The sequence below is a fragment of the Pollachius pollachius genome, assembly GCF_949987615.1.
Source record: "Pollachius pollachius genome assembly, chromosome: 9".
Classification (NCBI taxonomy): domain Eukaryota; kingdom Metazoa; phylum Chordata; class Actinopteri; order Gadiformes; family Gadidae; genus Pollachius; species Pollachius pollachius.
Genome location: NC_136942.1, coordinates 12,320,999 through 12,345,538, shown reverse-complemented (window position 1 = coordinate 12,345,538; position 24,540 = coordinate 12,320,999). Strand labels below are relative to the sequence as shown.

At 44.2% G+C, this 24,540-nt stretch overlaps 1 protein-coding gene across 1 annotated transcript; it reads right to left on the bottom strand.

The window, feature by feature from the left end:
- Positions 1 to 2,970: 2,970 nt before the first annotated feature.
- LOC307080188 (USP6 N-terminal-like protein) lies at positions 2,971 to 24,468 on the bottom strand (the record flags this gene model as incomplete). Its single annotated transcript, XM_079742826.1, has 12 exons — positions 2,971 to 3,005; positions 4,541 to 4,648; positions 16,939 to 17,051; positions 20,250 to 20,367; positions 20,665 to 20,779; positions 21,805 to 21,874; positions 22,100 to 22,223; positions 22,578 to 22,703; positions 22,934 to 23,126; positions 23,414 to 23,521; positions 23,729 to 23,816; positions 24,326 to 24,468. The coding sequence occupies 12 exons, from the start codon at positions 24,466 to 24,468 to the stop codon at positions 2,971 to 2,973; spliced, it is 1,341 nt and encodes a 446-aa protein (XP_079598952.1).
- Between the last annotated feature and the right edge of the window lie 72 nt (positions 24,469 to 24,540).

Genomic DNA, 24,540 nt, shown 5'->3' with positions numbered 1-24,540 from the left:
TTTACTTGGCAGGTGAACCAACCTGACTTCTTTGTTGGCAACGGCTGCATCCATTCCGGGTGTGGGCGCCACGGCAATGTCATCGCTGGCCCCTCCCACTGGAGGACAGTGGGACCCGCCCCTATGCATGCACCGCCTCCTGGATTTGGCCTGGAAAGGAGAGTTTTAGACAGACAGACAAAGAGGATTAGAACATAGTTAAAAATAATTATACGACAGAAATATCAATAATAGTAATAGAGTGTAACATTGGAGGAGGCGGAGCAGAAGCAGCATAAAGAACAGGGGATAAAGGGCGCTGTGATTCATGAGAAGGCAATAGTGCTGAAAGGCAGGCGGACTGGGGGCTGGAGGACAAGACAACAGAGGGAGAGGAGAAGAAGGAAAATATCAGGGGCAATTATAAAGGGCAAGTCAAATGATGTACACAAAATGCCCATCCGGGGTGAATGGAGACATTTGTGAAACAGACCGTTCAAGGTAAAGGTTGAAATCCTGTTAAGCTTTTTTCCCAAATGGGACAGTACATGCAAACAACTATGCATGTTTAGTTTTTTTACACACTTTAACTGAGTTAGCAGGGATGCAAGGGGACTTTGAAACCGTTCATTGAAAGAGGTAGTTCAAACTGCATTGCTTATTTCCACGATTTTAAAGTAATTGATCTTAAGGATGGAACAGGATATAAAGGCTTAAAATAACAAAAATATCAGAGGGATTTCCCCACTGCACACCTACCCAATATCCAGTCAGGAGAATTATATGAACATACATTTAAAAGTCTTGGAAAAATGACAAAAGCTTTGTGTAGTTTGTCTTAAACGCAATAGCTTCATTCAGCTGCACTGACCCCTTAAGGTGAGGGGAGAGTATTTGGTCATCCATTTGGCTACATAGCCACAAGTGGAATAGACTGCTCCCACTCAAACAGAAGGAGTTGAAGGAATAGAAGAAAATCTCAGGACCTGAGATTGGAATTGATTTCATGGGTCATCTTTTTCTGACGAGTAATGAACACTTTGCTAACCATTAATAACATACATAGAAGTAAATTATGGATTTCCCTATCCGTCACTTTAAGGGCAAGGTACAGTTAGGGGGTGTGATCAGGACAATATATCTTACTAGTCTTACCTTCTAATACTGGTTGATATGCTTTTGCTAAATATACGTCAAGCACACTTTGAACTATTCTAACTGATCTAGACCTAACTGCTTTGCTGTGTTGGACAAATTCAAAGAGAGTGGGAGAAAGAGAGAGACTAGGGCCAAGTTTTCATCAGGGGGTATTGGCAACTGAAGCAGGGTTTGAGAGGCTGTTGAAAGTGGACTGGTCAGACACTTAGTCTTTTGTAAGGGTCTTTCAGAGAATTGGCCCCCTGAAGATTCAGCCTGCTCTAATAGCTTAACAAAACACACTGCATTGGTGAGAGAGAGAATGAGAGACAGAGACAGAGGGAGCAAAAGACAGACTAGACTGAAAGAAAGTTGGAATCCCCAGAGGATGGAGAAAGAAAATATGAAAATAACTGTTTAGTGGAGTGGAGGAGAAAGGCTGCAAATTATTTTAAATAATAATAACCAACAGTCACAGGCATTTATTCGCTTTTACGCTGCATGCAGCGTTGACTTCTTGCCATGGGTTTGTGGCAAAAGCAATGCGCCAAGGCAAGCGCATTACATTTCCACAATAAACAAATGAGGGATCAGGACATGACTATTAATCTGTGCTTCAATATATCATTAATAGAATTGAAACCGAATGAGTGTACGCGCGCTAGTCTTAGCACACATGATTCAATGAAGTGTGTCCCAGGCTGATCTCTGCTATTGTCCGTTTGATGTTCATGTTCATTTTGTGTTTGAAGGCAGCTGCATGTGTCTTAATGGAAATAGTTTGCCATTTGAGTGACCAAATACTGACGTTTTCTCCATTCCAAAAGAGATATTTTATTGCTGTGACAAACCGTCTAAGGTAAACCACGTTTAATAGCCACACTATTGGTCTCATCTCTGCCAATGAGCGGCAGAGTTCCTGAAACACATACAATGGTTGTCATGACGCTAAAGAGGAACGCACGCGGGCTTTGGTGAGCGAGGCGGAGACGCGGCCCTTGTGGTGGAAGGGCCCCGGCACAGGGCTGGTTGGCCGGGCCGGGGCCTTCCTCTCTGCCCTCCAGCGGGTGGCTGGGTCCAGGAGGTTGCGTTGAGCTAACCGCATCAGCCGGGTAAACACACCCTTAGCCCCACCCACTGCCCCTAAAAAAAGAAAAAAGGGGGAAAAAAGCTGTTACATGACCAACAATACATTTCAGAGCGTTGACATGGGGCATGTTGAAACGATCAGACTGAATAACAAAAAAATGCCTTTTGGAACCAACAAAATGGGGTGTGTGACACACATTAGGACACAAAGCCTTCAACTGCCTTTGCTTGAAGATAAACAGTTTTGACTAACCAGCTAGAACTCTGCTTGAATTATGAGAAGTTCCCAATAAATGTCTATATGGTATGGTTTGTTGGAGGGGGGGATATAAACATCATGGACTAACTGATAAATATAGTGAGCTTGTTTGTTTTGGGGGATTTCAGATATTGTTTCAACTTGCCCCATTTCAAGTTCCAATCCAGAACAGGTATACATCAGTGCCACACTTTGAAAAGGTAAGAAAGGTAGGCTTACTCTGCCTTCCGACCAAGCTCGCCTTTAAGCCTACCCTTTGTCCGGAATTCATACTAGCAGCTGGGAAGAATGAGGGGCAGAGTGATTGAGGGCAAGCGTATTGAAAGCATAAGAAAAGACTAGGTACTCTTAACTCCTCATTAAACTGAACGTCTTTTGTTTAACTTAACACAGCCACAGTTGTTTTTGTTATCTAAGGTAACGCAACAAACATGTGTTGTTTTCCACCTAGTAACCAGAAGAGGATGGTAATATACGTGTATGTGGACAGCGGTTCAAGTTGAGGCTTAAACTAAAACAATGATCAGCTGCCCTGGGATGACTGAGGATTAAACACATTACAGATAAAAAGTAGACTCAGAGGCACGAAACCTCGGCTCACTGGCAGCCTGCTTCTTTATACTGTTGTTGTTTCAACAGCCAGCTGCTTCAAGTCTTGAATTATGGGTGCTGTTAATGGAGTCCGTTATTATATGTTGGATAGCAAATCGGAGGAAATGAATCCACAATTCACCTGCACGGAATGGTTACATTTAACGATGAGTAAACTAGGTAAGTTTAAGTTTAGGTTAATTGAGCAAAATGACCAGCAAAGGGGTCATTTTGAATACCCTGTCCTTCAGTGTGTGCACGTGCGTTTGTGCAGGTATGCGTGTGTGTGATTGTATGCATGTCTGTCGCCGTGAGAGAATGAATCCTTGTGTGACACAAATGAATGTTATCGGTGGCTCACCATATTTACACAGGGGGTAGACTAACAAGCTGTGAATACAGTGATGCACTCATCCAGCGCTCGTTGTCCTCATGTTTGTGCGCCAGCAAGCACATGATGCACATACCCACATGCACTATAACACAAACAATACGGCAGACAATATTGAGACAAGATTTAGAGAAAGATATCAAGAGAAAGAGTGGAGCGGCCTAAACTGACAATCTTTTTTTTCTCCATTATTTTCAAAGCTTTAAAAGGTTTGCCTATAAGTCTACCTGGTTTGGATTCAATTACATTTGATTTAGTGAAGAGGCAGAAACAAGGATAGTATTTCTTTCTTTCTTTTTTTACCAGTCAAAGAATGCCTTTGCTTTGTCCTGAGGAGGGTTCGAGCCTTGGGCCTGCTGAGGAGTGATTTAGGGGCAATACTCGGCAGACCCCTCCCCTTCTTTGTACAGTGAAGCTTACCTTTTCTCTCTCGACACTCTATTGTAACTGTAAGTGCCACTATGTCTTTGCACTGGACTTTGACAGGTATCAGAGCTTAGAAACCCAAGGATGTGGAAGCTCGTGTCACTGGATAGTTTAGTTTTGATTTAGAACCATCCTGAGACAAGCCATTTCTTGTCGCTAGTGAAGTCATGCCCGCAGTAAGTGAAGGCAAGTTTGACTTTCAATATTAAAATGTAAAAAGTCCCAAAAGTTCAAGACATCATGAAATTTCCCCGAATTTCCCGTCCGGGATGAATAAAGGGAAGGCATCTTTTCATTTTTTTAACAAATACAATGGTATATAAAATAGGCATATCAAGCTGAAAAAAGCTGACCAGCATGTTTCATCAATTGTATAATCAAATCCTGAATCTCGAATGGTATTCCTCCTGCACTTTGTTCAGCAAGATTATCTGGTTTACCTGGAAAAACGTCTTGTTACTATAAGTAATGCCTGCTGTTGGCCCGTCTCTCGTGATTCACTCTGGTCATAACAATGCAGGGATTTAATACTAGTTAGCTAGTTACCAAAATATAAGACTCTAGACCTAACCCTGTCTTACCACAAGCGACTAGGGATAAAGAGAACTACAGGGCCAGTGAATAAGATCCCCCTACATGATAGTAATGGCTAAAAGCGGTGTACTCACCCTTCCCTGCCTTCTGTTCCTGCTGGGAAGGGATTGCGATGTTCTCCTTCTTCTTGTGCTCCTCATCGTGGACCGGATTGATTAAATGACCCTCTGGTCTTGGCCTCTCTATGGAAAAAACGAAACAAACAAAAAAAGATCAGAAATTGTCATACTTTATTGGAACGTAACTGAAACCACATCAAGGGCAATTTTACACTCTCGGTTCACCTATATGGACCAAGATTATTAAGGATTATATCTGGGTCTTTGGTGGTGGTTAATTTGACATTTAGTTAATTGGGGAAACAATTAACCGTTTAAATGCAACATTTTATTTCTTCATGCTGGAGAATAGGGGGAGGGGATCTGGCTGCTACGGCACTGTGTGTGGGCGGCCAGAGGGTAGTTGTAATGTTGACATGGAATTTGCACCAGCGTATCGGTGTAGTGCATGGTCCCAGAACAAGGCCCTTGTCAAACCGGAAGATTAAATGATACGGTGGGGCGGTTTCACCCGGTCTCATGCCAGACTAGGCAGATAGCAGTCTGGAGCTATCTCCAATGTTAGAACAACCTATTTTCCCAGGCACGCCTCACCCTCTACTATAACCCCCGGCTGTTTCCCTCTCTCTCCCCTTCTCATTTATCCCATCTCCCAACCTCTCTTGCTCCCTCCAACTTCCTTCTCCCGCCTTCCAATTCATCTCAATCACTGTCAGACGTGTGGGTTAGGAGAGGATCCGTCCAAAGCCAAACATTTAACTGCAGAGACAAGTCAAAGCATGTCTCTGGGGGGCCACCAGAAGCCACACAACGGGTGATTTCGACATTACCTTTTTGTGGGTTTTGCAGAATAAATTAGGCATGAGTAATTAATAAACAGCTTTTCCTAGCTGTGGCAGGTTGATCCTAGGTTTGATTTCTACAAGTTAAACAAAAAAATAACTTGTAGAAATAAATCAGTTTGACGCTTTCCTCATAAGCCTTGTGAATACTACCCTAGAACTCCATATTGTATCCATTGTTAGACCTCAACCTCTTTTTTAACTCTCCAGGCTTTACCAATCACTGGATGGACTACAAAACATACCTTTCGTAAACATAAAGTTGCTCACTATTACCAGCCAAGCTTTCCCATATGGAGAACCAACACAGCGCAGGACATCAACAAAAGGCACAGTACAAAATACAAATGTTTTCAAGATGTTCAGACACAGCAGGAAGACACCAGTGGATGTGTCATCCCCAGGTGAGCTCAGAGGCCTGGTATCTGCGTGAGTAAAGCATGTAATAAGAGGGCCTGCGTATGTGCGTGTATGAGTCAGTGTTTTTATGACCTGAAAAGCATGGCAGAAAGCCATGAAGCTGCATGTAAAGATTCAACGCTGCTCGCATTTCGGTGTAGTAGAACACATATTTTGGGGACGGTTTTACAGATTAGAAGTCTCGGAACATTAAACAGTGAATACACTCTGTAAACAGACCGCCTATTCAGGGTAAACTACATGATGTGTGCAATTTCTTATAATGCTAGCTTGACTTTCTATTAAATCCATCTTCAACTGTGCCAGCTTTTTGAGCTTTTGCAGTCAAAACCTGACAGATTTAAAATAGCTACAGCATTAAAAACTGGATCATCACACTAGACACACTTGAATAATAAATGGGTGATCCTAAGAGCATCAACACAGGACTCCAAAATAGGTGTTTACCCTACACGACTAATGCCATAATGACAAACACTTAGCACCCCACACAAACAAACACACATGCAGTGCAAGTGTGACACTTTAATTTGGGGGCTGAGGTTTAAAGCTAAATTTAGCCGAGCCTCAGAACAATAGACACCACATGTGTACAAGCAGGTGTGAAGTAAACCCTTTCTGTGCCCGTGTCTCACACCAAGAGACAGCGATGGAAAGTACAAGTTAACTTGAAGACAGACGTTCTATTCCACAATCTTTAAAAATAAAAGCACGAGACAGGTTTGTTACTTGGATTGCACTAAGATGGAGCAGGGAACGATTTTTTTTGCAGGTGTTGCTCAGACCAGGCAGACGTATATGGACAGAAACAAGCTTGTGGCCTTTTTCGCCTTAAGAGACAGGTAGTGAAGGTCAGCGTCTGGTTTGTGTCAGGGATTTAAACTTCCCCCTGTCATTATGCAGAGACCTCCTGTTGGCTGTCAGAACACACAAACACCCACCCACCCACCCACGGACCCGGCAGCACTGAGCTCACGCAGGGGTGTCTCTATGACTCAGGGATATAATGAGATGGTCTGAATGACAGCGTTTGTGTTGTACAGAAGGTGAACCGCATGGCACGCATGCCCGCCCGCACGCCCGCCCGCACACACTGTCGTTTCAGATGACGCTGTGCTCTGCTGATTCCTCAATGTCCAGGTATTAATGCTGATGACACAGAGTTTTCAAGGTTGTGTTTTTGTGCGTTTGAAGCACCCAGCGCTGTGCTTTTGGGGTAGAGGATGGGTCGGGGCATTGGAACACCTGTAAGAGAGAAGCCGTATCAGCTGCTGTACAAGGCTGCTCTCAGCAGAACCAGCGGCCCGGCGGCCAGATCGCAGACAATGAGCTCGACAGTAGCTCTAAAGTGCTGAGAGATTATGTTCTAAAAGAATGAAAAGACTGAATGTGCTATGCTCTCAATGCTAAAACGCTGAGCCTGGTTTACACAGGTCTTAAAAGGGGTGTGTGTGTGTGTGTGTGTGTGTGTGTGTGTGTGTGTGTGTGTGTGTGTGTGTGTGTGTGTGTGTGTGTGTTGAGAAGAATACAATTCTTCTGGACAGCCTCTGAATTAAAAAATGTGTGCCTGGGATCATTGATTTAGAAATGTTTATATAAGTGTATTGATATCAAACGCTGTAACCTTTTTATTGAGTCTCCGTCTCCCAGCGCGGCAGCAGGCGACCGTGGACGAGGAGACTCTGGCTCCCTCCTTGTTTTGCTTGCTTTCTGCCCACTGTATGAACCTGGCAGCCCTACGTTGCGTTCCCTACATCCTTCCTGGTGATTAGCGTACGGTCTAACAACACAAAGGGGCCGCTCGGCTGTTTCCATGACACAGCCCGGGCAGAGGGCAGGTGAGATAGGCCACAGTGAGAGGGAGAGAGTGAGGCAAAGAGGAAGGAGAGGAAAGAGAGCAAGAAGAGAGAAAGGCAGGAAAAGAGAGGGGTGGGGTGAGTGAATAATCATCGTTGGAGTGTGTAGAGAGGCAAGACGTGTGTTTGTATGGGGAGATAACGTGGGCACCTAATCAGCAGAACTACAGATTTGCTGGGCTGCTTGGTGACTTACTGTGTAGAACCGCTCATACGCACAGTCAGGGAAACATGCACCGCATATCCCTTTGGAGACTATTAATACAGAAACCCTTTATTATGTATTATTAATTTGATTATGATAAACATTCAAACTAGGCATTTATGCTCGGAGTTTGAGTTTTTGGCCTACAGAGTAAGAATATATGGGCTTGATCTCATTACCTTTCTGGCAAAATGACACAATGGTAATGTACTGACTTTTCAACAGTAGCATAATATGTTGCAGCAAATTGCTTAATCTGAATCTTAACGCCTTTTGAGTTCACCTGTGTTTTGTTGAGTCGAATCCTGTTCAGTTTTCACGATTCTTACAAGCTATACCCTTAATCTGAGAAACCAAGGTTAAACACACCCTAACCACACATACACAAACATAGCACACACACACACACACACACACACACACACACACACACACACACACACACACACACACACACACACACACACACACACACACACACACACACACACACAGGCAAACAGACAAATACACACTCAGACAGGCTGAGGCTGTGGACGTGCAGCGATCTTATCAGTCTCTCCAACATCAAAGATGCTCCTGCTTCAAAGACTTATCTAACTTTGAAGGTGGACAGCTTGACTAGGGGTTACTAAAATGCTGAATGACCTTGCATGCAAGTCAAAAACATACGAGTTCCACAGCACTGAACCAACTGAGAAAAGAGCTCACTTAGTCTTATTCTTCCCATTATATGATTGAAGGCTGGATTGCGGTCTTACTACAGGAGGACATTTCTGCTCTTCTTATCACCTGCTGACACACACGTTCACGTGTGCTAGAAAAACATCCAGAGACACGGGATACACCAGGGTTGACACTGAGGCTGTGACTCGTTCCGAAACACCACGAACGGTGACGACAATACACAGGGTGGGTGCCAGCGTGGACCCCCGCTGCTTTGTGCAGTCTGGAAACTCAAAAAGAAAGAGGGAGATGGGCCGGAAAAGGAGCAAGTATAACCTACACGACAGAGGGAATATGCATTGAATTGCATGCCCTCTTTAAGTGTGACTCTGTCTGTCTGTGTTTGTGTGTGTGACTCTGTCTGTCTGTCTGTCTGTCTGTGTGCTGGGGAGTTCAACCAGTTCCAGGACTCTGAGATGCTATGGGAGGTGAGGAGTCAACAGTAGGAGGAAAGAAGATAAGAGGCTAAAGAAGAAACTAAGCAAACGGGAGCACTGCACTGCCATTGATAGGGTCAAAGGGCATGTACACACACAGAGGCGCAAGGCCCCTTTTCGCCCCTCACATTTACACAATGACGCACAAGGACACCAGCACTAACAAACAAGTGAACACAGTAAAAGGGTTTTACAATGGAACTTGTTGAGTCAACTGTAGATGGGAAGCAACAATGTTCAAAGTAGTGAGCTTCACCTAGCAACCGTTCCTAGCGTGGCCAGGAGCATGTTTTTCTTGAGCTACAGGAAACTCTATACCAGGCCTATGTGTGGGAACAAATGGAAAAAGGAATAACAGCCACTACAAAACCAAAACAGAAGTGGGTTTTTTTTGGCTGTATAGTAAACCATGAACAGTGGGCATGGTAGATTCCACTGGGATCCAGAGTAAGGCACGGGGTGAAGGAAAGGTTTCATGAATCCTGGGTAACCTTGAGCGATGTTGTGAGCAGAGAACGTTGTGGTCCACACAAGTTATGGGGCAGACTGACAAGTGAGAGGAGTGCAATCAGCATAATTATCTGATCTTCACCATGCTGATTACATCAAAGATTGTAACGATTCATTATCCTGTCATCACAGACAAAGTGCATCACCCCCCCCCCCCCCCCTCCCCCCCCCCCACCCCCCCCCCCCCCACACACACACACACACACACACACACACACACACACACACACACACACACACACACACAACTCTCTGGTGTTCAGGAAGGCCCAAACTTAGCAGCACAATCATGCTTGCTCATAATAGCTTAGCTTAGGATACAAACCTAATCCCCTGCATTGGGTCTCATTAATCAGGTCCTTGGCAGCAGCTTCCTTACCGTCGGGTTTGCCCGTTGGCTGCATTACATTGGTATGTTTGTGTTGTCTAGGACTTTAAGAAACAGATTTTGCAAAGAACATAGGTCATATTCTGATATTAATGAATGAATGAAAACTTAACCAGACAAACAATATAACTTTTACAGTTAGAACCCACATATACACGATGACCTTCTAGGGACAATGGAAGGGCAAGGGAAGAAGGAGGATGGAGGGAGATCGAGGGGGATTGGAAGGAAGGAAGGAAGGAAGGCTGGAAGGGACTGCAACAAGGAGGAAGTATGGATGGTCATGAGGAAGCAGGTGGAAATACATGTAGAGGGAAGTAGTGGCAGGAGGAAGGGAGAGAACAAAGAGGAAGAAAGACAGAGTAGGAACAGGAGTAGGAGAATAGTGTGAGGGAACCCGGTGGAGTTTGCCGATGGATCCCTGGTGATGGCCTATGATGTTTGAACCCGACCATAGCCCGTTTATTCAACACCTGCAAGTTAATGGGCCTGAAGGCATACTGCAAGGTCAAAGTTCAGCCCCAGAGGGAGCAAAGGTCCAACAGGGATTCTGGTCTATTAGCAGTAAGCCTTAAGGAGGGGGTTGATCAGAAAAAAAGAAAAAAGGAGCCAAGTTCCAAAAGGAAATGTTCAGCAAAGAAGAAAGGACCTCAACTTAAGCACTTCTTGACTAAGCACTGTGATTAGCCCTGTCAAAACTAGTGACGTACAATCTAAAAATGGATCCTGGGCCCTCTAATTTCAGCTCTTTAAATATTTTATAATAATTTCCCTGTCATTGATACTGATGACAAAACACAGCATAACAAGGTTCTTTCTCTGCCATCACCCTGTCAAACAATGAGCAAGTGTATATAATTACTTTATGGAGATAAACTGTAAAGTTGCATTCCTTCCTTGTTTGGTCAAAGCTTGCTACAGAGGTTGTACAGCAACATATAATAATATATGTATATTAACGACAACAAACTGGAAACTTGTGGAACTGTTCCGTTTGCTGGCAATATTTGAGAAAATTGGGCAGTAGGGCTTTAATCAACCAAAGAAATCTTGGTAGATTTAAATCGGAGGAACTCTTTTCTTTCTATTGCAAACTAGCTAATCCTTTGGACAAACTATTTTTTTATGTAATAAACCAAATTCCTAGTCCTAACCCTAAATGGAGGATTTACATTGATTGTAAATCTTGCAGTTCTTGAAATGAGTATCACCAATGAAACATCTCTATTTGTATCTGCAAACTATTATCTCAGCGACTACACATTGAATATAAAATAATAACTCATTAATTCAGTTCACTAGTAAATCTGCCTAATTAGGCACTGGCTGTGAACAGAAATTCACGTTTACCGGCTGCCTAATGGCAAGCAACACTGTTGTTCTCCCCAGATGGTTCTCCAAGATCCACTGTTACAGTGGTGGGTCGTGGTCCTCTGAGCAAAGCAGCAGTGAATTGAATCCTGAATCGCAAGCTCATTTTGTGTTCCTCCACTTTCTTTATTTTCGTCTGTTAATCAAGACAAGGTAGAATTAACCATCAAGCCCATTTTATAGTTTGCTAAAATGTGGGCCATCCATTTTTTTTCTACAATAAATGGATACTGTGCATACAAGTTCCAGAACCCCTTTTACTCAAGGGAGATGAACTGAAAGCTTAGCTTGTACCGTTGGTTGAAAGCAGACTATAAGACCCACACTGTGACCAGGCTTAGTCCTTCAGGAAGTCAAGCATTCCCTAGAAGAATATCTATCTTTCCCTCAGAGAAAATATAAAATCGGAGGATACCTGCAGAGACTTGCGGTCTATTTTTAAAAAGGTGTTAAAAATAGTCAGTTCACTTTCTCCGGCTTTCTTAAAGGAAAGGACAAGTTATTCGAGTTACACGGACCACATGACCCTCTCAGGAGGATTTGTATTCCTGGTTTCAGACGAGGGCAAAAGGACACCCTGGTACTCAGAGAATACACTTAGCCAGGTGGAAGACCACTCAGGCCAGGAGACTTAATGGGTGGAAGCACGGGTGGGAGGCAGGGCCCTCCGGAGACCAAATATTACTAGAAAGCAAGGGGTCATAAGCGGGCTAAGTGCTGAAGGCTAGCACGGCTTATCCAGGTTAGAAAGGTGACATTCCTCTTGGACTAAGAGACTCTCTTTGGCCTCTGCTGTGGCCCTCGGAGCACAACGACTAGAAGAAACATGACATACGTCCACCGGCTATAATCTCTGAACTAAAAAGCAAAGGAAATAAATCACTTTGCTACCTTGATTGGCGTTATCGTTTGCCCTATACCAGCGTACTGTCCTGCTCGTTGATAAGATAAGGAAATACAGCTTTGTATCGCATGAGATAAGCAGCATTGGAAATGTGCAGCAAACATAACGTCATAAAGGTAACTCACTAAACACGCACACAGATTATCTACATCAGAACAAGAAGCTTAACATCATTCATATATGCTCTTCGACAGAGTGTCATCACCACCTGATTCTTTCCAGAGTACACATGGTTGAATATTATCAGCATTTTTCTTTTTTACTCTGTCTATATCCTCTGATTTAATATCTGTAACTATGTACTCCCATCAAACGTATCCAGAAGCCCTTGCTGAAACGGATAGGATCAGGCTGAATGTTGTGAAACTGGAAACTGCCGAGGACATCAGTGACTTCATCAGTGACCTATAGACTCACCAAACTGAACACTGGAGTCAAGTACTGGGGTAATGGTGGAGGGATTTAGAGGAACGCCAACATCTTGTCTGGACAGAAAAGTAAAATAAATGTCTCTTTGTCTCTAGGGGACACAGACTTGTTCTGAGCCTACAATCACAGATTTTTGCCATGTCAATCTTTGTAGGTGGGTGTTTGTACGTGTGTGTTGCCCATAGGTCCTGGCCTATCCTGACACTCCATCATCTTACATTTTAACCTGACCTTGCAACAAGACCTTCTCATCCACTTCACCTTTAAACCCGAACCCACCCTCAGAGAAATCTCTAAAAGGATTAACAACCAACACTGATTGCTGGAAGTGCAAACAGTTTCCTGTAAAGGGAATAGGGCAAAAATGTCACCAAGCTTGCTCTGTACCTGGCTTGCTACTGTTCAGGATGACCTTATTTAGACAAAAGGTTTGAATATGTGGATGCCTTCTTCACATATATTCCTTCAATCAAACACACACACACCCTGTGCAGCCTAGCAAAACAACCAGACGACAGATGGGCTGAGGTCAATAATGCTGTATATAAGGCAGTGATAAAAGAAGAGAGCGGCATGGAGAGAGGGAGACAGAGAGAGAGAAACCCACTCTTGGAATAATAAAAAAAGAGAAACAATTATGGAGAGGAAATACATCCTGCAGTGCTGAAATTACAGGTACAAAAAGCACTGCTATGCAAGCACAGCAGACAGTAATGCATCATACAAGAGGTTGCACAGGGACATGGAGCCGGCTGTATGCTGAGTCACTTCACTGGGTCCTGGCAGCCAGCAAGACAACACAACCCGGTACCACAGAGGCCCGCTGAGGAGGAACAGGACACCGGCATCTGCTACCAGTGGCCAGGGAACAGAAGAAGGGAGAAGAAAGGCTGGGGGAGGGGGGTGAGACATAGGGAGCAAGGACATGGAGAAGAACAAAGACACAGAAGGCCAAAGGTAGGGTGGGTGGATGGGTGACCGGGGGGAGCAGGAGGGGGTTGGTGAAAACACACGAAAATTGAGGCCAGGGCATATTTCAAAGAAAATAAGTGGCCATTAAACAAGGGCAGAGCTACAGCTCGGAGGAAGAGAGACAGGTAGCTTAATTAAAGCAGGGGTCAAATTGATAAAATGTAACGGAGAGGAAGGTGAGAAAGGTAAGGTGAAAGAAGACTGAAAAGATGAAAGGAAGAGGGCTTTAGAGAGAGACTGGATAAATAAAGGAAGAGAGCTTTAGAGAGAGACGAGAGGAATAAGAGAGGATAGCTATAGAGAGAGACTAGAGGAATAAGGGAAGATAGCTATAGAGAGAGACTAGATGAATAAGGGAAGATAGCTATAGAGAGAGACTAGAGGAATAAAGGAAGAGAGCTATAGAGAGAGACTAGAGAAATACAGGTAGAGGGCTGTAGAGCAAGACTAGAAAAATAAAGATAGAAGAGGCTTTAGAGAGACCACAAGGTCTCTCTAAAGGTTGGAGGAAGCAGCAGTCTGAACCAGAAGATGCGAGAACCCATACCTAAACCTGACTAAGCATACACCTGCTCCCCTGCCCCAAAACACCCACTTACTCAACTGGAAAACAGCCAGGGTTTCCTTGCTGCCATTCCTTCTTGCTCTTAGAAAATATTATTCTGGCTGATTTGAGTGGGTTAAGTTCAGGAAGACCACATTTTGCCGTAAGCGTGGTGTACTTGGGGCAAAACATTTACACAAAAATTGTAATCTATTTAAAGCAGCCAGCATAAAATGGAACAAGACAATGTAATATTAAAGAGCCAGTGAGCCCACTGTTACAGATGGAATTCAATCACTAAGTTCTAGGAAATAGGTGGGGTGTTGTCCCAATGGTTACGACCCACGCCAACTTTATGATACCTCCGCCCACCATAGCGTTATACTATAGGGGTCCGGGAAGCATAACCCTCACTCGGACGTGGACATAAAATAAACTGCTGCCCAGACAGAGCTCCACAGGTCCACACAAACCACGCCAGCCGTGCCCCTTGGTTGTGACGTCAGACTACTTCAGAAACGGCAGTCTGACAATCAAGGGGCAGAATAGAGACAGAAAGAGACGTCATGTGTCCAACGTCATGAAAAGAACGCCACCTGTGTATTCAGCAGAGCTGAACATTTACATAGCGTTTTGGGAAGAAAAAACACCCCTTTTTTCTCGAAATTGGGGACTTATTTTAGTAACAGTGATAAAATGGCATAAATTCCTATGTTGACGATCATATAAGAAAGATGACCACATTTAAAACAAAAAGAAAGTGCTTTGAGTTCACTGGCTCTTTAATATTGTAATCAAAATGAATATTGGAATAAATGCAATTAATAACACTTTTTATAATGAAAACATATTGGGGGTTTGTTATTTTACTTCGATTAAAATAGTCCACCAGGAATTATCTTGACCATCTGCTCCAGTTAAATTATTCACCTTTTTTTTTAATTATTCCAAAACAGGCTTTTAATTGCAAAGCAGAGGTGACAGACTTTGTCCTGGCAACAAATGGGCCGAAGGATATCCTGACGGAGCTTAAATTATGATTGATTGCGTTTGCTCTCCAAACGTTGGGGACTGCCGTGTTAATCACAAGCCACTCAAGCAACATTGCATCTTAGACGACAGCTCTAATATACTAGCAGCAGGTGCCGACCAAGATTTATTGAGAAAGCCACTCATGGCTATTTTAACATTGAACATTTTTTGGGATGTGTTGAATGACGTTCGAGAAAGATAGAGCAAGGGAAGTTCTGGGGAGCAGAGAAGGCCTGAGACACAGAGAAAGCCTGAGAGACAGAGAAAGCCTGAGAGACAGAGAAAGCCTGAGAGACAGGGAAGGCAAGAGAGACAGAGAAGGTATGGGGGACAGAGAAGACCGAGTGAGAAGAAAAAAGCCTCAGAGAGAGCAGAAAGAGAGAGTGAGAAATATAAAGCCAGACAGAGAGAGCAGAAAGAGAGAGTGAGAAATATAAAGCCAGACAGAGAGAGCAGAAAGAGAGAGTGAGAAGTATAAAGCCAGACAGAGAGAGCAGAAAGAGAGAGTGAGAAATATAAAGCCAGACAGAGAGAGCAGAAAGAGAGAGAGAGAAATATAAAGCCAGACAGAGAGAGAGCAGACAGACACAGAGAGAGTGAAGGGGGGGTAGAAGACGAGAGAGAGAAGGGGGGTTTGGAGAGCAAGCAAGAAAGAGACTGATGGGGGTCATTGGAGTGAATCAGCTCCTTTCTCTCTACCTGCCGAGCCGGGGGCTAGACTGTCTGACAGACCTGGAAAAGTGGATGAGTCATCCTTACTGGCACACATGCGCACACATGCATACACCCACACACACAATGCCAGTGCAATGGATTTAACACCACACACTGGTCGGTGTTTAAGTCTCCAGGACTAAATCTACAAAATGTCCTTCTCTTCGAAAGAGCAACTGACTCTTGGCTGTCATCTCTATCCCTTCACTGGGGCCCCATATGCACAGATGCATGCACACATTTACATAAATGAATACAAATATCAACAGCACTGTGACTCATCTTTGTGGCCTGGGAATCTGTATAACACACACACACACACAAACTTTACTGATCTTTTAAAGATGAACCACCACGACTCTCTTTAAAAATAAGCATATTTGATCTATTTATGGATGTTGTACAGGGAGTTGAACACAAACCTCAAAAGTATGGCAGTGTACCATTTAAAATCGCAGGAAAATACGGCACTGATTTGTGTACTGCGATGACCTTTGACAACTGAAGACAAGAAATATGCAGACAAGAAATATAAAAATGCGAAGGGATACACATCTAATAAATAAGGTGCAAAAAAAAAAGAAAAAAAAAAGGGGGCCCCTTTTGTGAAAGCTGAACCGATGGGCCTGTAATCGAAGAAGTGGCCAGCACTCTTGGCCAAGCATGTGTGCCAGCAAGCAGGGCCTGAATGAGGGAACAAGGAGCGAGACAGAGGCTGACTGTGCTCCTCCTTTGTCTAGGAAGCCTGGAGACGACGACGCCATGTCGTCCTCCCGGAGGTCCAGGCCCAGTGGCAGGAGGGGGGGGGGGGGGGGGGGGGGGGGGCTCAACAACAAATTAACAACAACCAGGCCCAGTGTGATGGAAACTACCGGGTTAAGTGCTTGAGGTAGGACTTGAGTTACCGGCGTTTGATGCCGAGCCGTCTCCATTGTCGGCCTCAGCCCGTACCCCCTCTGTACAACGAGTACCCACTGTGTTCACTGAGTACGAACGTGTGTGTGTGTGTGTGTGTGGTTGAGTGATTGGGAGACTGTGTGTGAGCGTGCGTGCATACACGTACCAGCAGCAGGTCCATGCAGTGTGTCGTCCAGCACCAGGCTGCTCATGCACTTTATCTCCCAGTCTTGGACCTCGGTTCTCCATAGGGCCGGCACCAAAACGGAGTACTGGGCACTGCCGGGCGGGAGTAAGACAGAGAGACACCGAAAATGAGCAAGGAAACGCAGAGAGAGAGAGAAAGAAGGAAGCATCGCCAATCACAAGTGAGGGTTGGAGAAGGGAGCACTGTGGGAAAGTTTGAATACGGGAGGCATGGGTGTGCCGACGGCAGACGAGCAGGGGAGGAACAGATGATGATTAAAATCCATGATGTGTAACGAGGATAGCTTACACGCTTGAGCTGTTCCGTCTACTGGATTGTGACAAACTGCATCCCACGGAAATTGAGATGGATGTTCGCGGCGGGTGATCGAGCACATGGAGAGCCAGAGAAAAGAGAGGGAGCCATCACGCAGCAGGGACTTGGGTAATAAGGAAGGGATGTCCGGAACCCTTCAGGATGGATCCGCTTCCGTTTAGGACATGAAATGACATTTGTGAGTCCATTGTATAAGCAGTCTGAGGCCGGAAAGTAGAGAGCCACAGAAGCAACTGCATCATTTTTTGTTGTAAACAACAGGAGTGTGTGAGATTGAATTGTTCAGATCAATAAAACTACAACGCTCGGCATCCATACAATTCTGCCCTAGTAGTTTTGTTTATAACAAAACAAAAGGACAGCAAGTAGAGGAGCTGACTGTGTCAGTTCAGAGTAAACAAATGCTGTGTCAAACCCAGCAGAATAACACAGTGTCAGGGGGGATGAATAGATGAAGAAGGCCAGGCAGTGGGGGGGGGGGGGGGGGGGGGGGGTAAGGAGTAAAGGACTACGACAAGGGGAGATCAGTGCATGGAAGTTGTGCTGCTATGCATCGTTGCCAGAGGACCATTTTGTTTGTTCCTTTACGAGAGATTCTGTCATTCCACTGCGTCCAGACGCATTTTACGCAAACTGTTTGCGCTGATGTGCTTATTCTGTGTCGTCTAGTCACAAACAAAAAACATACCAACGGCGAACTAGCATTGAGCTATACGTGCATACGTGTTGTAGTTTTGTGTACTATGTGTGGAATGTATGTGATTGATCGGAGATGAGGGGGAATGTAGGTAGATAGAGATAGTCACGTTTGTTACATATCTTTTAAATAGCTTTCCCATAGAGACCGAGGAGGGGGGAGAATCTTTCTTTCTTTGGTTGTAGTTCGTAGTCAGAGGGTTGGGGTTATTGTTGTAGCCAAAGGCATGCAGATGACAGCTGATTGACAGCTTGATAAAAAAGAAAGGGCTGGATGAATAAGCCGTCTTAACCAATCACTAATCAGAACAGGAGAGACTTCACCAACTCGCATCACAAGCAAAGACGTTCAAAGAGACCGGGAAAAGTATTTACTCCTTCACCTCAAGACCTCTGGTAATGCACCCGCTGACCCAACAACGTACAACCCAGCCTTGTTGCCTTCCCTTTGGGTTTGGGCCTTCCTCAGCAGAATCTTCCCACTGTAAAGTGATCAGGCCCACGAGGCTGGGAAACCACTTAGCCACGTTGACTCATGACCAGGTCATGGCAGCAGTGCCAAGGCCAGGCGGCCAGGATGTGAAGGAGCTCAGATAGCAGCTCCTTGGCAACCGCCCACATGGGTGATGGCTTTGCCGCACCAACAAGCACAGCAACACAACAGTCCGTCTCATCACAGGGTTCACAACTGCAATAACTTAGATTAAGTGTGGAAAGTGCCTTTACAAGGTGCATGATACAGTTGTTCCAAGAAGTGGCCTACTCTTTAAGGTCAGGTGATTTGTTAATGGTCTAATCTTCCTGAATCCATGCTGACGGAAGCTGTCTGCATCTCGTCTTCTCGTAAAAGGCTGAAGCTCCTTCCCAGAATGCTTTGAGATTTTAGCTCTTCTTTAACCAAGTCTTAACAGGAACAATGAACTCAAACCCATCCACCCACATCTGAATCAACTCAGGAATCTTCTTTTAAAACCATTTAATCTGTGGATATAAAGTCACGAACATTGTTTGGACAAACTGACGCGTGACAAAGTGCAGGTATAAAGGATAAGGGAGCATAATCTTCAAATCTGGTCTAGTAGAGAGGTAGAATTGGATTTGTGTCTCATTTGATTACCATTTATAACTACGCCAAACAAGGTTTGTCCTTCTCAACCCAAAGTTCTAACTCGGGCATTGCGTGTCTATTGAACATGACGTGTTTTATCACAATGTCGCGAAGGAGTCAAACGGCCCAGCACCTGACTGGTCCTGATCCAAGGCACACAAACTTGAGGGGCCACCTTCTCCACCTGCAGTAGATGGTGCATCTACTACACCAACTCCACCTGCAGTAGATGGTGTATCTACTACACCAACTCCACCTGCAGTAGATGGTGTATCTACTACACCAACTCCACCTGCAGTAGATGGTGTATCTACTACACCAACTCCACCTGCAGTAGATGGTGTATCTACTACACCAACTCCACCTGCAGTAGATGGTGTATCTACTACACCAACTCCACCTGCAGTAGATGGTGTATCTACTACACCAACTCCACCTGCAGTAGATGGTGTATCTACTACACCAACTCCAACTGCTCTAACTACTCCACACTCGCCTCACACCGTATGTGTGCCGAATTACAAAGCACTTGTAAGGAGATTAGTAGTTAAAACAAATATGATAAAGGGGACTTTAATAAGCAACGGTGACCGGGCAGTCACGGACGCACTTGCCGTACGCACAAACCCGGTGACCCCTTGGGGTTGCCATAACAACAGCTCCATGACAACCAAACATGTCCGGGGGCATGTGACGTTTATATTCAACACATTGAGGGGTGGGAGGACAGTGGGGGGTCCGACTGCCTGCTCAATGGGAGCCGCCACGGAGGAAACACCAGCTTAGCATAAAAGGATGCTTAATCCAAACATAGACGAGAAGCAAATCACAACCACAGCCATACAATGAGACTTCTCCTTCTTCTGGGAAAAGGCTTGATGTCCCAAACATGTCTCGTCTGGGAAGGCTGATGAGCCGATTGATATTCATGAGCTGCCTGGAGTTCTATTGAAGGAACGACAAAAACGTTTGACTTGTTTTGCAAGGAAGTGGGATGCACATTCCCAAAAAGGATTAGTTTTTGTGTACACACACAAAAACAACGTAAACAAAAACAAGTGTCTAACGCCACACTATTAGTTATTCAAAGTATTGCATGATTTAAATAATGGCCAAATTCCTTTCAATAGAGTCAATATGCGTTACCCACATGTTGACAGGCAGTCTGAGCAGCAGTGGCAGCACCGCGGTCTCGTCATTCAGAACCAGCAGAAGAGGCTCCAGGAGCTCCATGATGGCCAGAGAGGTCTGAAACACCACACACACACCTGGACACACACACACAAAAAAGGGATTTACATTCTGCTTTCCCACAAGATGGGTTCTGTAGCCCAAAGCCCACAGACCGTGAACATCAGTCCTTAAATGTCCACCGACCCGAAGAAGAAATAGAATCATATTGTTTGAACAGAGCTTGAATTTTTTCGGCTTGCTTCGCAATATCCAACATTTTGGACGTGTACATTCTGAACAATTATAGCCGTCTAGACACAGCCATGTGCTTTGGGCATCACATTACATTAAACACAAGGCTTTAGGCCCTGTATTGAGACGTGTTGGTCTACCATTGAGCATGATGAGGTCCCATACGGCAAGCACAGAGTCCCAGCAGGGCAGAGAGGTAAAGAGGGTCAGCAGCCAGGGCATGATGAAATGCACCGAGGACACACCCATGGACTCCTGGATCACAGAGTAGAGTAGGCATTCAGACAGACATTGTTCTGTTGCACGGGATTTGGTTTATTTGCCCATCCCAATTATTATACATTCAACTAGGAATCATTTAGCAGGAGCGACTTGTGAACAATCACTATATTCAAACAATATGTGTTTGTCATCATTATTAGTAGAAGTCAATGCATCGAAACAACAAAAGGGAGATTAAGCCAATCCATTGCTTTGAAAGATATGTCCCTTTTGCATTAATCATAATTCCTCCTCAATATTTAACATATTTAACATAATAGCTTCATTAAAATTAAAATGTAATACCATAATATAGCCAGCAACCATAGGTTCTACAAATGTCTCTACATAGGTTTTACCTATTTGAGTGTGGGTGTATATCAGTGGGGAAAAGGCCGATTGCCGTCTTGTTGTGAGGCACTACCCCGTTCAACACATTCAAGCAGCACAAATGATGGGAGATAAGAGAGTAGAGATGAGTGTGTGAATAGAGTGAGTGTGTGGTGTACATGTCCACGTGCATGTGTGTGTGTGACTATGTGTTTGTGTGTGTGTGTGTTTTCCAGTGGAACCACACTGAAGACACAATTGTTGGGTGGCTGGGTAGAAAGGTAGGGGTTGTTTCTATGCGAGAAATAGAGTAGATGACAGCAGAAACGGGGCCCATCTGATGATAGATGCCACAGAGGCCCCTAAGGGTGGATGAACTTCTCGTCACTTGGTTATAACTGGGTCAGAAGAGCACTCAAAGGCCTGTGAAGTCCCCCTTACATAGATCTACCTGAAATTCCTCATTATTAATTACCTTTACACCAGGATACACAGATTAAAAGTTGGAGTGACTGCTTTGTTGACTGGTCTATTAAAAGGATGCCATCTCTAAAAAAATGTCTCAATGCCCTTCCCAGATAAACCCTATGTGTAACAAACGCACAGTGGATATCTTTAGCTTATGAATACATACATTTGAACAATTAACAAAGCTGGTCTTACATATAGCCACCTGGAATACTACTTACCAAGTGCTGTGAGAGCTGTGGCTTCCTATGCTTCAGGAAATAATGAATCACCTTCACTTGATGCTGGACCCTTATTGGACAAAATACAAGATGGTCATTATTAGTCTTGTGCAGCAGCCAATCACATTTTACAGTACCTTATCCAATACACAAGTTACCTTAATTGCATGCAAAACAACAAAAAACCAGTGGCTATTTATAATGTTGACTTTTGAGCTCATCGTGCGTTCTACCATCAGGCACGTCTAATTCTGTCTGCTGTTGTTTTGGCAATGGAGCTTAAGGGCAGCCTTACTCGGTGAGGTTGAGGTCAAACAGCTGGGCCAGGTATTTGGGCTTATCCAGCAGAACCACCAGGGCCCAGAAGGTTTCTTCCTCTCCCAACTGCATCAGCAGCACTGCAGCTAGGTAGGACATCCCTGGAGGGGAAATACAACACACACGCAGATGCTCAGTGACACATTTTGTATAACGTCAACAATGGAAGGTGTGGAAGTATGGTTACAGCAACCAACCCAGATTTATATTGGAAAAAAATAGTGAATTTGGTTTACTGAACTCAATGGCTGCAATGGCTCATGATAATCCCCATTGTTACTGATTCAACTTTAGCCCTCTGCTGGCCTCCAGTGGTTAAAGTTTATACTGCAGCTTAACAAGAGCTGTGATTTACTGTGATTTACTGAGATGTACGCAAATACATACAAACTTCTGTGTATGGATACCCACTCATAGATTGAATAAAATATGAATAAACTAATCTGCCTTTCCACCTTGGCTGTATCCGATCTTTGGGTTGTACTTGGCATAGGCGATGAGGACCCTGAAGAGTTTGGCCTGACCCTCGATGGCCTCAGGACTGTCCCCCATCAGGGAGCGGTGGGACGGGAACGAACGCTCTGGGGAATCATCACAGCTTCAGATACTATTGAATACACTGTTACTCATATTGTACGACTGAAATTTGACATATTGCTACTTAAATTGTTTGCGCATCTGCCTCGTACCCCTCCCTTCATCCTTGAAACCATGCAAACACAAACATATTGACAACAAGCGTACACACACACACACACACACACACACACACACACACACACACGCCATGTAACAGCGTCCCTCTACTCACGCAGGTCAAGAGCGATCTGTCGAAATAGCGTGACGTCCTCCCTGGAGTAACCTGGGTGCAGGCCACTGGAAACCGGCTGATCGGTTGATCCAAGGTCATTCTGGGTGTCGCTCAGCGCGGCTATAGCAGAGAGGACACCGTACTCACTGACCCCCAGGTCCACCAGGGCCCCCCGCACCTCTGACAAGCAACTCTGCCGGAAGGATGTTTTATTGTTGTCATTTTGTGAAAGATTTGGTTTGTGTCTCCCAAAATAAATGTGTACAATTTACACCCTTTTCAAATTGAAATCACACTTTATAAAAACGATCGCTGAATATATTAAGATACTGACACTGTTGAAGATACGTTTGAAGTAGAATACAGTTGATATTCATAACAAACACACTCTTGATATAAGTAAGCAACATACAATATACAACAAAATGTATACAAACCATTGTGCTAAACGCAAAAATGGTTCTTTTGACGAAACAGTACCTGGTAGTTAAAGTCACTGGTTTCTCTCTGGCTGTCAATGCCGAGCAGACACTTCCACACCCGACCTCGTAAACTAGGAGGAATACCCATCCTGATATAGCGTTCTATCTGGAACACATGCACAGGAACAGCTTATTTAAAACACAACAGACACAACAAATATTTAAAAAAACTCTAAAATAAATGACATCACACAATGATGTCATTTAAATGATGTAATTTAAAGGATGCGAGTTAACTTGACATTTACTTACCTTTTGGGTTAAGTAAAAAGATTAAATGACTAAGTGAGTCATTAAATAGTCAGCCCCTCACCTGACTTCTGCAGATGAAGCTGCCGCACTTCCAGTAGCTAAGGAGCTCACACAGTTCCTTGACCCTGGCTGGGCTCATCTGGGGGTATCTGAGAAAAGACCACGCCAAATTGAAATCCCAAACAATACCAACCATATTGTAACAGAATGTCCTAGTTTCCTGAAAAGCAGCCCCCCAAGAATGAAGACAATCAAACATTATACAATATATGCAGACACAACAACACACTGCTTGTATGCAAATAATTGACCCCTGAAGTCTTTTTTCCACAACTAGTAGTAACATTAGTCAATGAATATATTAGAGGGCAGAACAAATGACGAAATGAAATATTTAATCCTCAGAAGTTATACATAGACTATAAATAAAGTGGATGCAATGTTTTAGTTTGGTCAATTTTAAGAGACGGTTTATTTTCCATTTCCCAGTGACTTCGGCCAGCGAATGAAGAAGACTGATGGTCTTTTATGTATTTGTTTGACACTGTAAGTCTATTAACGATAGCTGCAACTGAAAGGAAATCACTAAACCAATTATGAAGTACGAGTAAAGAGAGAAAGTTATAAAAACAGAGCAGAATGGACCCTAATCCCGCACCTGTAATCGTGACATCGATGATAGAGCTTTTGGTCCTTTCTTTTAGTTAGGGCAAAACCGAATTCGTCAAAACACCGATTATCACTGCGTTGTTTCGTAATAGAGCTTCTCCTGCTGCCGTTAGTGCTGCTTCTCCTCCTCATTGTAGAGTTAAATCGGCCACTTTCAAGTATGAATGTACGGACAATTGCTAAACGGATAAACGCTTGGTCGCT